Source organism: Lacerta agilis, chromosome 8 (genome assembly GCF_009819535.1).
Source record: "Lacerta agilis isolate rLacAgi1 chromosome 8, rLacAgi1.pri, whole genome shotgun sequence".
Classification (NCBI taxonomy): Eukaryota; Metazoa; Chordata; class Lepidosauria; order Squamata; family Lacertidae; genus Lacerta; species Lacerta agilis.
This window is the reverse complement of record NC_046319.1, coordinates 60,786,289-60,803,001: the sequence shown is the minus strand read 5'-3', so window position 1 is coordinate 60,803,001 and position 16,713 is coordinate 60,786,289. Positions and strand designations below refer to the sequence as shown.

General features: G+C 45.8%; 1 protein-coding gene across 1 annotated transcript; it reads left to right on the top strand.

The window, feature by feature from the left end:
* Nucleotides 1–351: 351 nt before the first annotated feature.
* On the top strand, nucleotides 352–16,073 carry TRIM63 (tripartite motif containing 63). The gene is made up of 9 exons (XM_033157820.1): nucleotides 352–672; nucleotides 5,980–6,149; nucleotides 7,589–7,757; nucleotides 9,874–9,969; nucleotides 10,245–10,478; nucleotides 12,025–12,047; nucleotides 12,908–13,032; nucleotides 14,549–14,620; nucleotides 15,389–16,073. Exons 1-9 carry the CDS (start codon nucleotides 514–516, stop codon nucleotides 15,397–15,399), a joined length of 1,059 nt encoding a protein of 352 aa, XP_033013711.1. The 5' UTR covers nucleotides 352–513; the 3' UTR covers nucleotides 15,400–16,073.
* The last annotated feature ends 640 nt before the right edge of the window (nucleotides 16,074–16,713 follow it).

Below are 16,713 nucleotides of genomic sequence, written 5' to 3'. Positions count from 1 at the left end.
TTGAGTTTAACCCTCGGTTTTCTGGAAGTCAGGGGTGAGAGCCAGAGGTGGGCTCATGTTGCCTGTTGAACTCCCTGGAAAGTGTGACTGTGTTTACACAACGATGTCTCCAATTTCTTTGTCCCAAAAGACACTGCCGGCTGCAGCAGAGGAGAAAAATAATATACATCCCTGGAAGTTGACTTCCCAGCCTTCGAACAAATTGTCCTCAGCCTTGTTTACAGACCTCTCTCTGGAGGGGTCACCCCTCCCCATGTGACAGCATGTCAGCCTTTAGGAAACACGACCCTCTTCCCAACTGATCCTGCCAGCCAAAGCACATGTGACTCAGATGATATAAATAGAGCAGAGGAGCTGTCTCAGACAAAGTGCAGAAGCCCAAAGGTTTTCTTGAAGGGTCAGCGCACACAGTTCTAGAACCCAGAAGCAGACGGTAAGACCTTCCGCACAGAGCCTCTCTCCAGTCGCTTAAAAAAAAAGAAAGGATATAATTTGGAAGCACCGAAGGGGGCAATGGATTACCAGTCGAGCATCATCCGGGACTCTAACCCCATGGAGAATCTGGAGAAACAGTTGATTTGCCCCATCTGCCTGGAGATGTTCTCCAAGCCTGTGGTGATCTTACCTTGCCAGCATAACCTCTGCAGGAAATGCGCCAACGATGTCTTCCAGGTCAGTAGGCGTCCTAGCATTGGCCAAGGTGTGTGTTGGGATGACAGGGGGAGTTGTAGGTGTGTTTAAGGTGAGGGGGAAGCAGCGGGGAGCTATGTCACTTAAACGTATTGATCACCTCTGTGGAAATTAAGATGCAACCCAACCTGTAAAGAAAAGTTTTTTAAAAAGAAGAAGAAAGGGAAAGGGCAGAATATCTGTGTCCATCCTTGAACAATATCCCTGGTGTGGTGTACATATCTCAGGCTTGTGGATTCTACTGGGAGGGGGGCAGTTACCAGAACCCTGAGGTCCCCCCTCCCAAGTGGATGCAAACTGCCCCCCTCCCAAGTGGGTACAAACTAATAGCTTCACTGAGCTACAATTCCCAGCACCCTTAACAAACTACAGTTCCAAGGATTCTTTGGGGAAGCAGTGATCTGTAAATGTGCTTCAAATGTACAGCCTACATGCTCCTATCCATGCTTATTCAGAAGCAGGTCCCACTGAATTCAACAGGATTTCCTTCAAAGAACGCTTGCCTAAGACGGCAGTCTTTGACTGATGGCCAAGTAAGCATGGTTAGGGTCATAGAAAGAGATCTACAGCCCTCCTCACATGCTATTTATGTGCAAAACTTAAGTGTACAGAGCAGGGAAAGTCCCAGGGGCCAAATGCAACCTTCTGGGCCTCTCCCTCCGGCCCTTGGACCTCTCCCAGGTCCCACCATTCTACAGCCACACCCCCTGTCCCCAAGCCATGTCCCTCACTGGCCCTGCTTTGCAGCCCCCTTGGGTGCCTCTGCCTGGCTGGAATGTGCCCTTGAACTCTGATATCGTTTCTTGCTTTTCTGGAGGGGTGTGTGTGAGAGAGTGTGTGTATTAAAATGAGCCAACAGCAAAATTTCACCTGTGTTGCTCTACCCACTTTTGCCTCTGGTCCCGCCCACATCGGGACCTGGCTGTGCTGGTACACTGATCACATGGAGCCTCTTCTAGAGAGCAGGAGCTCATGCGTTGGGCTTTCGTCTTCCACAACATACAGTTGTGAAAGAAGGGAAGATACAATGTCGGGGGTGGAGCTTGAAAAGTTCCCCTGCTCCTCATGCTCCTTATGCCCCTTATGCACACCAGTAACGGGTGAAGAGCCTATGTCATCCTGTCATCTTTGGGTGGGACTGGGTGTCTTAAATTGTAGACCTATATGTCAATAGCAACAGAATTTTTGCTCGTTAACCAACCGGTCGCATAAAAACAGTAACAAAATTGTTATATGCAAAATGCATTAAGCCACTACAAAATGCACTATTCTGTTACAACTGCCTGTCACTTATTGCCATTCATTATAATCTAAAATGGCAAATTCATGAGCCTGAGGGATAGCTCAGTCGGTAGAGCATGAGACTTAATCTCAAGATTGTGGGTTCGAGCCCCATGTTGGGCAAAAGATCCCTGCCTTGCAGGGGGTTGGACTAGATGATCCTCATGGTCCCTTCCAACTCTACAATTCTATGCTTCTATGTCTTCTGCTTGCCTAAGGCCATTTAAAATTTTAATACCCTGTTGGAAGCTGCCCAGAGTGGCTGGGGAGGCTAGGCCAGATGCGGTATAAGTAATAAATTATTACAAAAGTTTTCACAGTCCTAAGTGTCACATAATAGTCTGGTTCATCCAATATGTAGTTTCTTATTTATCCACTTATACAATGAAGAATGGTCTCCATCGTAGTGTTATCCACCTACAAATGCTCAAAGGCCAAGGTGCCCCTTTTATATGACTGTGGAAAAGATTTCCCCTGACTTGAGAAAACCAAACTCCTTCCCCAGAAGGACCCAAGGCTACCAGCGGAGCCAGGGAGTTCCATGAAACCCCTCTCCCAACTGCCTGAATACCCAGCCCCCAAGATCAGGTTGTCAAATGCAACGTTGCCATTTTCTAGTTGAAAAATAAAATAAAATCTCAACTCAACCCTTGGTGCTATATGGCCTGGAATTTCCAGCAAGGAAATAGCTGCTTTAGTCTGCTGTGATGCCTTAAAGCAGAAGCAGCCAAGGTGGTGCCCGCCAGGTGTTATGGACTGCAACTCCCATCAGCCCCAGCCAACATGGCTAATGGTCAGGGAAGATGGGAGTTGTAGTCCAACAACATTTGGAAAGCACCATCTTGGCTAGTACACCTGCCTTAGACTTAAAACTTTATTATGGGATTCACTTTTATGAACTAAAGGAAGTGCACTTCCAATCCACAAAAGTTTATGCCATAATGAAACAGTTAGTTTTTAAGGTGTCACAGTATTATTTGATGTTTCGTAGAGTGATCCAAGTAGGGTTTGTCTCTGGCTACCTCCAAGCACAGTTCCGTGTTCTTATTTCATCCCTGAACAGAATGTTATGTTCTGAAAGAAATCACCTTCTGCCCAATCACATTAATGAATGAATTGATCTATTGACTGAATAACTGGAACAACAAGATGAGCCAGCATTGAGGAAACTCATTAGCAGCGTTGTGCAAAAATGCAAGAAGGAAACGAAAAGGATATACTGCATCAATGCACTTTAGTTGCAACATGAGTTAAATATAATGAAAATTGTGATAACTGTGAAATATCCTTCATTACTTTTGCCAGGGGTCTCATCCCCTTGAAAATTCAAATACAACCCCTTTCCAATTTCAGTTTGTGTGAAATGCACCAAGACCACTTCCCAAGAGAAGCTGCGGCCAGGAGCCAGTTGATAAGATTGCTGGGCCTTTAGGGGGCCTGTTTTACTTCTGACACCGCCTTTCCAAAGTGTTGTTGATCATTGTTGCCAAACCTCCAAGGCAACAAAACAAGGAGAGGCTGGAAGGAAAACCCAGGGGCAGAGGAGAAATTGGATTCTGTTTGCTGGGACAGGGGGATTAAAGTCTTCCAAAGGTCTTACAGTTTGACAGCCAATTGCGGAGGGGAAGGCAGGGACTAAAGTGCTTGTTGAAACCCAAACCAGACCTCTTGTTCCTTTATTATCACCAAGGGCTGCTTCTCGCAAGATGGCTTCCTGCGCAGGCATAATTTCCATCCAGGAAAACCCACATGTCCACTGGGTCATATGACAAATACATGCGTGAATGTGTCATTTGTATATTTTTTTAAAAGAAAAAAAATGAATTAATACTTTCGTGGAGGAGAACCACCTGGTGTGAAGATACCTAATGAGCTTCTAGAAGCAGAGTTTTAGGGAAAGCCGGTCCACAGTTTTACCTAATGCGCTTTTGTGCATTGCAACAGTCAGATAAGTGCAGATTTCAGAGGATGCTGGTGATTCAGGTCTCATGTTGCTTTGGAACGTGCAAATTTGATAGATTCTCTTTTAAATGGGAACTGAATTGAATTTCTTCCCCATCTCTGGCTGTCACAGAGTTCTTCCTTTATGATCATAAGACCCTTAGAACAGCCCTGCTAGATACTCTGAAGGCCTACCCTAGCCCTGCATTCTGTTCCCACAGTGGCCAACCAGGTGCCTCCAGGAAGCTCACGAACAGGGCAAGACAGCAGTGACCCTTTCCTGCTCTTGCGCGGCAGTAAATGATATTCAGTGACATACCAGCTCCAAAATCTGGAGGAGGCACATAGTCATTGCGATGAGCAGCCATGGATAGACTTACAGAATCCTCCTTCCCACCGGCATCCATTTTGTACATGGTACAGTCACAAGAAGCTATTGTAAAAAAATTTTTAAAAAAAAATTCCAGCACTTTTTCAGCTCCTTTTAAATAACAAAACCCTTATTTCCCTTATAATTCCCCACTTTGATTGAACCAGCTCTAACACTGAAATTAACCTGTTGCTCAAAAGTTGGATCTGTGCTCTGCTAAAGAGGACTGGAGCAAGTGGCCTGTTCCTATGAAGGGTTGTCCAGTCCGTTCAGATCTGCTCATCAACAGGCTGAAAATTAATCAAGGGCTGGAGCAGCTTCTCTCACAGTCATTCTCTAATGGATGTGATTTGCAGCACGCGCAGGAGGGACCGAAAGAAAATACTTCACACCCCACACTCTAGCTTAGATGGGCTTTTAAAAAGCAATTAGATCAGGGATAGGGAACCAATGGCCAGGGATGATGGGAGTTGTAGTGCAGCAACATCTGGAGGGTAACATGTGTTGTCCATCTCTGGGTCATACAAATTCATGGAGCATAGACTTAAAATCAATGGGTATTATCTATATTTGCGTTCTTCAGTTCTTGTCTTTATAAGTTAGGGATGGGGGCGGAAATCTGTCACTTTCAGTTTCTCATATTTCTAATCTTAAATTCAATTCACATTTCTGCAGCAATTTGCAGCTGTTATTATTATTTTAATCCTCATGAAAAGTTCTTCAGCATTTTAGTGTAGATCAGGCATAGGCAAACTCCGGCCCTCCAGATGTTTGGGACTACAATTCCCATCATCTCCGACCACTGGTCCTGTTAGCTAGGGATGATGGGAATTGTAGTCCCAAACATCTGGAGGGCCGGAGTTTGCCTATGCCTGGTGTAGAGCTCTCCTTATATACACATTTTTTTGCAGCTTTGACTCATGTGCTCATTTTTGCAAGCAATTTCTCTTAGTATAATGCATTTTTGTATGTTTTCTTAACCAAAACATTCATTTTTATGCACATTTCCCCCTTATATATGCGTTTTTGTTACATTGGTTGTCGAACTGCATCAGAAAATTTGGAGGTGTGAATGTTGAAGGATGGCTGTGTTTTGGTTCCCATACATTTTCAGAAAGTGTGAATTGTGAAGAATTCAGCTTTAAATGTGAGCCAAATCAAACTTCTCCGGCATTATTTACTAGTTAAAACAAGAATGGTTAACCGGTAGACCTCCAGGTGTGATTCAGCTACAGCGCAGGTGGGGAAATCTCAGCATCAGGAAGACATAGGTTCTCCACTCTAGATCTAAAACGACATGTGAAATATCCAAATAGAGTAGATAACATGCAGCTATGTAATTGAAAACCTAGTTGTGGCCACTGATATCCAGCTCCAATAGAAAGGTTGTTGTTACAACAGTTTTAAAAAAAGGTTCTGGTTGGATCATCCACTTGGTTCATTGAGCTTGGCCAGTTTTCCAATGTCATGCTCTGATACAAGTGCAAAACATGACGGGGTTTTCCCATCCAATAAGGACAACTATGAATCATTCTTAGAAGGGTCACCGGATAACTATGATGATACTTGAATAGCTGAGCCCTCAGGTCCTCCTTTCCAGGCCAAACGGTGGTAGGATTGGTTGTTTTGTGGGGTCCTTTGCATTTTTTAAAAAAGATTATTGACTTCTGCCCTTACATTGCTGATGGCATTTGCAGGCTGCTAACCCGTACTGGCAAACGGCCCGGGGGACTACCATATCAGGGGGGCGCTTCCGCTGCCCCTCCTGCCGCCACGAAGTCATCCTGGACCGCCACGGAGTCTATGGCCTGCAGAGGAATCTACTGGTGGAGAACATCATTGATATCTACAAGCAGGAGTATACCAGGTTTGTATCACAGCTGCCTTCCTCTTGTTTGCCACAGCTCAAGTCATAGCTCAGAGGTAGAGCATCTGCTTTGCATGCAGAAGATTCCACATTCGACCCCCAGCATCTTCAGGTAAGCCTGGGAGACGCCTCACCTGAAACCCTGGAAAGCTACTGCCAACCAGTAGACAATATTGAGAGATATGGGATAAAGGCAACTTCCTATGCTTTGAGGGAGAAGCACAGTTGTCACTCATATTTGGGAAGGATCCATTTGTTAGAAAGTAGGCAGGGAAAAGCAGTCTGGTCCAGGAACACTGGGAGGACTATAGGAACCCGGCACACATGCACCCACCAATCCATTTCCATTAGAGGAAGTGGAATTTGGGTGGATTAGATAGGTATCTGAATATAGTAGGGGAGGCGCTGGTGATGCTTTGTGGGGGAGCGGGGTGTCATTAAGTCCTGCCCAGAGTGAAGAAATAGCATTGGCTTCCCAAAATAAAACCAACAGCTCTGCAGAGCCAGAACTAGCTTCTTGGACACTTTGGCACGCACAGAAGCAAGGTCTAAACATAACCTCAGTGTGGAGGTTAATATTAGAGAGGAGGTGGGAGTCACTCCAATTCCTACTGTACAAAGAGATGGTCAGGGTCTAGTCTCCATTGCCTTCATGTCAAATCCACCCCCCATGATATTCTTGCAGAGAAGCTGCGCTGGTAAATGTGGACTGGATAGGGCAACTGTTAAGTAGATTTGTTGCTTGATCGACAAACCCAGAGAGTGCTCACTAACAGTTCCTCGTCATCCTGGGGAAAAGTGACAGGTGGGGTGCCACAGGGTTCTGTCCTGGGTCTGTTGTTGTTCAGCGTCTTTATAAATTGTGGGGATGCTCATCAAATCTGCAGATGAGCAAACCAGTGTGAACTGAACGAACACACAACTATCCTTTGAAATCTGCACTTCTCCAAATTTTGTGAAGCAGTTCCCCATTCAAAAAGCATGCCAAAAATTAATAGATGAGTGAAAATGATGTAGCAAAACTACATTATATGGGAGAGGGGGGAAGCTTGCAAAATGCATATATTAGGCAAGATGCGTACAAAGATGCATAGCTTAGAAGAAATGTGCACACACAAAATTGTGTGGACTTTTTAAAAGGAAAAATTTCTAGTTGATGTGGAATTGGAATGGGGAAATGAGAAGCAGAGAAAGACAAAAAATGGATAAATTTTGCACCTCTGTTGTAGCATTTGGTTGCTGATATAAGGAGAAACACACCTGAGCCCACTGTTCCCATTTAACCAAACTCACATGTGAACTCTGACTTTATTCCCATAAATGAAAAGATGTCATTAAGATGAAAAGAGAGGAGGGAATATGTGTGCTTGTCTTTAAACAGAAGTCCATTATGTCCAGGGTCTCATCTGTCCAACTGGCTTCTTTTGTGTTTTCTCCAGCCGACCCCTGAAGAAGGGAAACCACCCAATGTGCAAGGAACATGAAGATGAGAAGATCAACATCTATTGCTTAACTTGTGAGGTGCCCACCTGTTCCATGTGCAAAGTCTTTGGGGCTCACAAAGACTGCGAAGTGGCGCCCCTTCAAAGCGTCTTTCAGGGCCAAAAGGTACAAACTGTTGCTTTCAATGGCTTCACACTCGTTTTCAAACTTTTTCTTTTTTAACTTTCTGCCTCCAGAAAACCCTTCTCCTCCCCCCAACTGGCTGACCTGCAGGGGGACTCCAAAACCCTTGCCCTGGAAACTCTGCAAGTCATTGAACATTATTACAAAAGCAGGGAACCTCAGACCTAGGGGCCAAACACAGCCCTCCAGTCTTCTCCACCCAGCCTTTGGGACTCTCCCTAGGCCACCCTTTTGCACCTCTATCCAACTGCCAAAAAAGGGACCCTGCTTTTTAATGTAATGTAAATATATAACCCTACTGAAACCTCCCACACATGGCTGGCTTGTTGGTGGTAGGGCATAAGCTGTCTTTCAAGGAAGCTGTTGTTCACCATTACTGATCTTCTCATTGAGGAATCCTTGATAAGCTTCAGAGGAATCTCAGGGGGTACTTAGATCATTTTTTTATTCCAGAGTTAATTGTCTTATTGATGAGGAGTGGACTCTTAAGATGGCAATGGACATTATTTCACTTGTGGCAAGCCAGACCTGCTATGTTTTGGCACCCACCTGCTCAGTCTTCCAAGTGGGGCCCTGGATTTCTGCCCCAAACTCCTACCTGGATGGCTCCAGTATTGGACACTACCACATTAGAGCAAAAAGGGAACCCATTAGGAAACCTTGGTGCATTGCACAAGGACAAAAGGGTTCAGTCCCTTGACCTTAGAGGGGTTCACATCTCATTGCTTGGCATGCAGATAGAGCAGGAGGGAGCATCTCCCATTTGGGTTGAGAGGTGATTGGAGACATCAGGATGTGCTGCGCTGTGCCTTTCAGGAATAGCCTTTGACCGCTAACACAGCTGGTATGGATATACACAGATGACTGCAGTCCCCAAGCAGCCACCAGCAGATTATATTTAGAGTCACTTGAGAGCCGCGAGGCGGTGGTGGACCCCTTGGAAAGGCGCTCAGTCCCAAGGGTGCAGCTGTGAGCAGGGCTGGGTGGCTGGAGGTCTTTCCCTGGGCTTCTTGGATGGGTGCCATGGAGAGTACATGATTTCTCTCACAGGAGTCAAACAAATCAATCACTGGGTCCCTTCCCCGCTGCAAGCACAGTGAAGGGCCATAGCTCAATGGTGCAGCATCTCTTTGGCATGCAGAAAGCCCCAGGTTCATTCCCCAGCGTTGAGAGTAGAACTCATGTGTGGAAGTTGCAACTATAAAATAAATAAACCTGCCATGCAGGGATAAGCGGATCACCTAATGGCTTCGTCACCATTCACAGCTCACAGTGCAACTCATCCTTCTCACCACAAAGCTAGGTTGAGCTTTGGCGTAGCAACCAATGTCAGTTGCGCTGTTTGAGTCATGATAGGGACAAAACAACTGCCCCAAGGCCCACTCACCCAACCAAGCCAGGCCAAGCTGTGCACGGCACATTGTCCATGTGAGAGCCACAGTTCAGACAGTCTTTTGGATCCTTGGAAGAGGTGGAGGGGGGTGTTGCCAAGCGGCCAGGTGACAAAAAACCACCTGTGCTGGCTTCTGCTTGGTGAAAAGCACATTGTCTCCCAGGGGCTGAAAGGATCGTGTGAAGGTGCCTTCAGAAGCCATCAGGTCTGCAAGGTATTGAATTTGCAGGGAGCATGAGAAGAGGGAATTTGCACAAGCAACCACTGAGCTGAGGTTTTCTCAGCAACATTCTCTGTTTCCTGAAGAAGTCCTGCCTCATTCTTTCAGAGACATGGGGTCTTGGGCTGTGGTGTGCTGGGGCAAATGGCACCTTGCTGAGTTAATAATGATAATGATAAACGTTTTCTGCAAAGTACAACCCCCCCCCAAGTCCCTGCCACCAGTTTACAGTCTAACGAGACATGACATGACATGAAAGGGAAAGGGGATAGAGGAATAAGGGAAACAAGCCAATCTAGGCTGGAGCTGTTTGTATTACAAGTCCCCCCAGCCCTGTCCCAACCCAAATTAGAGGGTTCCTCTTTACCTCCTCTATTAGGATCTTTCATTTATTCCCATAGCCACCCCTTCTTTCACTATTATCCAGAGAAACAGCATGGCATGCAGGATTCCAATCTATTTTTGTTGCCTTCTCTCACACACAGACGGAGCTGACCAACTGCATCTCTATGTTGGTGGCAGGCAATGACAGAGTACAGACGATCATAAACCAGCTGGAAGAGTCGTGCAAAGCCACGGAGGTGAGGAATGCAACAAATGACTGAGCCCTTAGAAATCTGAGCTGCGGAAGGGAAACACAACTCTGAGAAATGGCTGGTGCAGGTGTTGACAGGGCAGCGAGTGGGGGAGGAGAAAGATGTCTGCCTGTCTCTGAAGTTCACTGGCTTCCCTCTTTTTCCAAATCTGGGCAGCTAAATCAGGGGAGAAGTCTACTACTCCATTTAGACAAAGCGGTCGCTGCAAACCCACCATGTTCCTCACCCTCACCCACTTGTTCCCTCTCAATCCCTGGCAGGAGAATGGCCGGCAGGTCAAGCAGGACTTGTGTGAGAAATTTGAAGCCCTCATTGCCACTGTAGAGGAGAAGCGGAGTTGGCTGCTGGAGCGCATCTCCAAGGCGCAAGAAGAGAAAGTTGGTTTCATGCAGAACCTCATCCAGCAGTACAAAGACCAGCTGGAGCAGTCTAGCAAGCTGGTGGAGAGCGCCATCCAGTCCATGGAGGAAGAGGCAGGAGCTGCTTTTCTCATGGTGAGGCCAACTTATGGGCAATTATGGCCAACCAGATGTTGGTTGGACCACAACTCCCATCATAACTAGCCATTGGGGTTGCTGGCAGGGGCTGATGGGAGCCCAGCGACATCTTGATAGCTATAGGTTCGCCAGCCCTGTGCTAAGGAACTGGAGTGGGTGGCCAACTCCTCTTTGTCTTGTGGCTGGAGACCAAGACCAGATTGCCCTCCTGCTCACTTCCATAGCTGCAACAAACTCAGTGCAGCAGGCCTTGACAATCGTAATCATAACTGCAGGATTTTCTTTTATGACCATTGTGGGTCCATCACTGGCAGTAGGAAAGGATGGTTGCTTGCACATCAGGAACCTTTAGCTCTGCCGAGGCACTGCTTTTCTACTGGAAGTAGAATTTAAAAGGCTGATTCCACATGGGGCAACATATCATTCCATCCATGTCCAGCAACGGCCATCCTCCTGGCCTAGATCAGGGGTGGGGGAACCCCGCCGGCCAACTTTGACAGATGGGCCGGCCAACCCAGCTGTCAGTCACATGACACCGTTGTGATGGCAGATGACTCACAAAGCAGGTTGCCCTGTCCACCTGCCAAAATCGCTTGCTCAGGGTTCTCAAGATGGCTACCTGATGTTGGAGGTGCAGCAGGAGCCTCACAGAACGGCTCACAGCGCCATTTGCAAGTCTCCTCAAGGGTGGAAAGGAGAAGCACAGGGGGACTTCAAGAAACCATTTACATGAAATGGAAACTGCTTCCCCCTCCTTGAGCAAGCTGTCCCCCTAACACCTATCACCTGATGGGTTGTTGGGAGCCCCCCTTACTTCAGCAAAGGAACATCTGGGAGCCCATTTTAGTCTCCTGATCGTTCCTTTGTAGCCTCGCCCTTTCCTGCTCCACACTGTGCCACCCTCTTCGCTGCATCTCCCTCCTTCTTCCAGGAAGCAGCAGCGACTCACCTGCCAGGAGGCCAGGTAAATGTCTCCACCCCACCATCTACTATTAAGTTCTGCTGAGTGCTAGCACCAATCACAATTGAGGGAGAGAGTGGCTTTACCCAAAATAAGTCCAAGGCAGACCTTGCATATCCTTTTTCATCTCTCCATCTGCTGCTTTAGCAGACCCAGCCTCCAAACTGGCCTCTAGATCAAAATATTTGAAAAGAATCACTTCGCATATGTCAAATGCCATATAAATGCTATCTCAGTAGTTCTGACAACAACCCTGGAAGGTAGGCCACTATGCGGCTGAAGGAGAGACACAAGTTCTAATCCCCCTTCAGCCAGAAAACTTGTTAGATGACCTTGGGCCAGCCACTATCACTCAGCCTAGCCTACCTCATAAGGTTGTTGTGAGGATGAAATAGGAAGGGGAAACCATGTACTGGTATGTTGCCCTGGATCCCTGGAGGAAGGGCAGATGATCAAAGCAGGTCAAACTTTTAAGATCCTGCCACTAAGGGGGGAGGGCGCAGTTTTAAAGTGAAATGTCTTTATCCACTAATGATCACTCTCTGGTTTTTTCCTCCCCTCCCTGTTTCTTCCTCATTCCAGTCTGCCAAGCAGCTCATTAAAACGTAAGTCCTGGAACACAGTTTTCTAAATTGCAGCTTCTGTGTGCAAATTATTCTGTACGCTGTTCTTCTCAATGAATACAGGATCCTAATGAGAAGCTTTCTCTGATTGAAAGCTTAAAAACAAGGCTCCTTTTCAGAGCAGACCAGCTTAGAAGGGGTGTGCTGTTTTTTGTTTCTTTGCTGAGTTGTAATACTCCTGCTTGCAGAAATTGAGAGACAGAATAATGATCATAAAGCATGCTTGATTCAGTTTGCATTAAAAGTGAACCTTCCATATCCCCACTTCCTCTTGTTCCGCTTCTTCCACACACCCCACTCCAGAAAACTTCTCTTTAGTGTTCTATCGGAGCAAACAGCAATTTGGGTTTTCTCTGGATTGATGTTTGCTCTGATTTAACACTAAAGAGTGGGTTTCCCCTGGGAATGGAGCAGGGTAAAGAAAAAAAAAAGGCTCGAACCCATGCCTAGAAAGTGCGGGTCAAGTGGGAAACTGCTTGGACCCCTGCTTTTCAGGCACAAAACAACTGGAAGTGTGGATCAACCCAATAGGTGAACCAAACCAAAGCCATCCTTTGAATTAAATTTCAGGATGAGTTATAACCAAAATTAAAACAACACAATGGGTTAATGAAGTTCTGGGAAAACTCATCTGGGAATAAGCCCCACTGATCATACCTGTAGAACTTACTTGTGAGTGAATTACACTGCACAGGTGCAGTCCTCTACCTACTTACCTGGGGGTAAGTCCCATTGAATTAAGTGGGGATTAACTCTGAGTAGACATGTATATGATGGCATTGGGAAACACACTAAGAGCAGGAAGAAAAACAACATCTCTTTCCATTCTGTTTTCTCCATAGAATTATCGAGGCATCAAAGGGTGCTCAACTGGAGAAGATTGAGCCAGGTTTTGAAAACATGGATTATTTTACCATAGACCTGGAAAACATCGCAGAAGCCTTGAGAAGCCTTGACTTTGAGGCAGGTATGGTAAACATGGCACCTTTTCAGTGTTCTTGTCATTTAAAGAATCTTTCCCCTCCAATTAATATTAACAACAACAACAACAACTTCCAAAGTAACCTACAGATCAATAAAACCGAGACCAAGTCCCTACCCCCAGAATTCCAAATATACAACAGAAATGGAAACTAGCTGAGCCAGTCACTAATACAAAAAAAATATCATCGCAAGTCATCTCTCAAGCTATACTATCAAATACTGACACCAAATTTCCTTCAGGGTTTCCTTGAAGGGGTCGCATGCAGTTGTCAGATATATGGTGCATGCCCAGTAAATATTGAAGATATGTCAAGTGTTCTCCTGAGCAAACATTCATAATGGAAAAAACTGGCAGAGAAAATTCCTTTTGTGTCTCAATCGCCTCTCCTGACTGCTCTGTGGCTAAGGTCCCTTGCTCCCTACTAAGGACAGCTGCATCACCTTGTTTTCTGTTATTAGAGAGGTTGAGCAGACTAATGAAACTGCCTCTACTTGCAAGACAACTGCCCTGCAAAACAAAGATAGTGGATTTATTAGCACAGTTAGAAATAATAACTAATATTTTCAAATACTTTAGGCACAAAAGGTTTTCAGAGAACCCCATGCGTTGTTGCTTATGAGGAAGAGATCATAGCTCAGCGGTATGCAGAGCATCCCAGATTCAATCCCCAGCATCTTTGGGTAGGACTACAAGAGACCTCAACCTGAAACCCTAGAGAGCCCCTTCCAGTCAGTGTAGACGATACTAAACTGGGCAGACCAACAGTCTGATCTGGTCTAAGCCACCCTTCTGTGTTCCTTTGAAAGGATGGTTGTAGTAAGCAGACTGCTTTCCTTCCCAGTGTTTTCTGAGAGGGACCATAGGTCAGGGACAGAGCACAGATTTTTTTCATGCAGAAGGTCTCCAGTTTGGTTCTTGGCATCTCATTTAAAAGGGATCTGGTAGCAGGAAATGGAAAGACCTTAGTCTCAGCCACTGCCATTCATCAGAGTAGAACAGGGGTGGTCAACCTTTTTTTATAACTCCTGCCCACTAATGCTGCATCTCTCTTGATGGTAAAATTTCCTTACCGCCCACCAGTGCTCGATGGAAGGAGGATTCAGCTTGTACCATAGAACCCCCTACCACCCACCTAGAAACCTGAAACGCCCACTAGTGGGTGACAGGGACCAGGTTGACAACCCCTGGAGTAGACAATAGGGGAGCTAATTGTTGGCTGTGCACACACCATACATTTAAAGCACACACATCCCTAAAGAATCATGGGAAATGCAGTCTGTTAAGGGTGTTGTAGCTCTGTGAGGGGCGAACTACAGCTCCCCTGATTATTTTGGGCTGGTGGTGTACTCTAAATGTATGGTGTGTTTGCAAGATCCTTCCTAGCTGAACTCCGGGCATCAAATGTCAATAGATGGTTCCTTGGTAGAAAAGGTGGTTCTAAATCTCCTGCATTGTTTATCTCTCTGCCCGCCCACCCCCTCCCCCAAACCTTTTTAAGATGAGGAAGATGAAGAGCTGAATGAGGAAGAAGAAACAGAAGAGGGAGACCCACAAGATGAGAAGGTGGATGGTACGTGCATAACTAGCGCAAGCCTGAGCAAGTGGAAGAGAAAGGTGGCTGTTGAGAAACTATTTTAACCTTGGCTGCTCAGAGTATCCACGTTCTTGCTGAGGACTGGTGTTTGTGTGGCAGGTTGAATCATGGCAGTGCTATTTTCATTTCAATACCGTGAGAGAAAAATGGCACCCATGGGGTGTCTTTTTGAGTTTTGCCCTTCCAGAACTTCACAGCTTTGGCTGCCATTGATGGAGGCAAGCAGATTCACAGTGCAATGGCACCCTGTCACTGGAACGCTGTTCTCAGCAAACAACACAGGCTAGAGGAAAGAGAGGCCCCATCTGGACGATACATTTAAAGCAGTATCATACCACTTTAAACAGCCATGACTTTCCCCAAAGAATCCTGGGAACTCTTTGAGAGCTGCAATTCCCAGAGTTCCCTTGGAAGAGAGACTGATAATCGACCCCTCTTCCCAGGGCACTCTGGGAATTGCTCTGTGAGGGAAATAGTGCTCTGTGTAACCTGGGGTGAACTACAGTTCCCAGAATTCTTTGTGGGGAGCTAAGTGGTATAAACGAGCTTTAAACGTACGGTGTGGATGGAGAAACAGTCTGCCCTGTTACAAGGCAATTGCCGTCAGCAGCTGTTGGCCATGTTAGTTGGGGCTGATGGGTTTTGGGGTCCAATAACAATTGGAGGGTCCACACATTCCCCATCCTTTCCTTGTGCACTGAACTGGTTTCACTTACATGTCTTTTCCACCTTCGTTTGTTTCAGGTCCTCAGTAACAAAGGAGGAGAGGAAAATGAATTATTCCAGAGGGGAAGGAGAAATTCTGCCTGTACGGACTGGGAAGATTTGGGGAGGGGGAGGAAGAGGGGTGTAGTGGGGTGGGACGCCCAAACTGAATGCCCAACAAGCAATGAGGAAAAGGAGCAGGACGAAGTTCAGCTGAAGAAGAGCCATTTGCGATGTGGAATTCTTGGCAGTCCAGAAAGAATACTTGCACAAGGACACTTTTATACACGGGTGCAAAATGGAACCTTTCATACATTTTATATGTTGTTGGTGTGTGTGTTTTTGTACATAATTGTCATGCACTTGAATTTTTTTTTGTAAAGAAAAAAAGATAAGCTTTTTCTCCCCTCAGGGTTTTTTTTGGGGGGGAGGGAGCATTCAGAGCACCCTTCTGCAGACCGAAGGATGCCAATTCTGGGAATTAGTTAGAGTTTCTTTGCACTGCTTAGACTGGTAGGAAAAATGGGAAAGTTTTAGTGTTGGTAGACCTTAGCAAACCAACCGTACCAATAGTTTTAGTCAACTTTTTTTGATCTAGGAAGAAGGATCTGATAAAATAATATTATCTGCCTCAATGCCTGTAGCTGAACTTTAAAAGGTGTCTGCCAATTTTACTTCTTTGTTGTATATAGTTAAAATAAAATGAATTCCAGTTTTATCTCAATTGGTTATTTATTTCAGCCAATCAATCTCTATTATTATGATCAGAGATCAGCCACTAAGTTACAGTCAAACAAATGCAGTTTTCAGGCCAAGAAAAGACTACTAGGAAGAATTACTTATTTAGAATATTTATAACCTGCTTTGCAAACAAATGACCCATACTTAAGTTCTAATACTAGTGTGAGGAACTCTAATACTAGTGTGGTCCTCTAAAAAGGTAAAGGTAAAGGACCCCTGAGAGTTGCTCATCTCGCTTTACTGGCCGAGGGAGCCGCCATTTGTCTGCAGACAGTTTTTCCAGGTCATGTGGCCAGCATGACTAAGCCACTTCTGGTGAAATAGATACCTATTTATCTACTTGCACTTTGACGTGCTTTCGAACTGCTAGGTTGGCAGGAGCTGGGACAGAGCAATGGGAACTCAACGGGAGTGTAACCCCATCATGAATGGGAACGGACTAGTCTTTTCCCTTACCTTCCTGGGAGACGGGGAGGATAACCTCTGAATGGCCCTTGATCTGATGGCAGGGGGACAGAGATGTTACAATAATCACTGTGGTCATGTCCACACCATACCGGTACATTTAAGGCACATATATTTCCCCAAAGAATACTGGGAGCTGTAGTGTGTTAAGGGTGCTG

Coding starts and splice junctions, on each gene's coding strand:
- TRIM63 (XM_033157820.1), top strand. CDS start 514: ATGGATTACCAGTCGAGCATCATCCGGGACTCTAACCCCATGGAGAAT. Junction 673..5,979: donor GCGCCAACGATGTCTTCCAG/GTCAGTAGGCGT, acceptor TGGCATTTGCAG/GCTGCTAACCCGTACTGGCA. Junction 12,048..12,907: donor GCCAAGCAGCTCATTAAAAC/GTAAGTCCTGGA, acceptor TTTTCTCCATAG/AATTATCGAGGCATCAAAGG.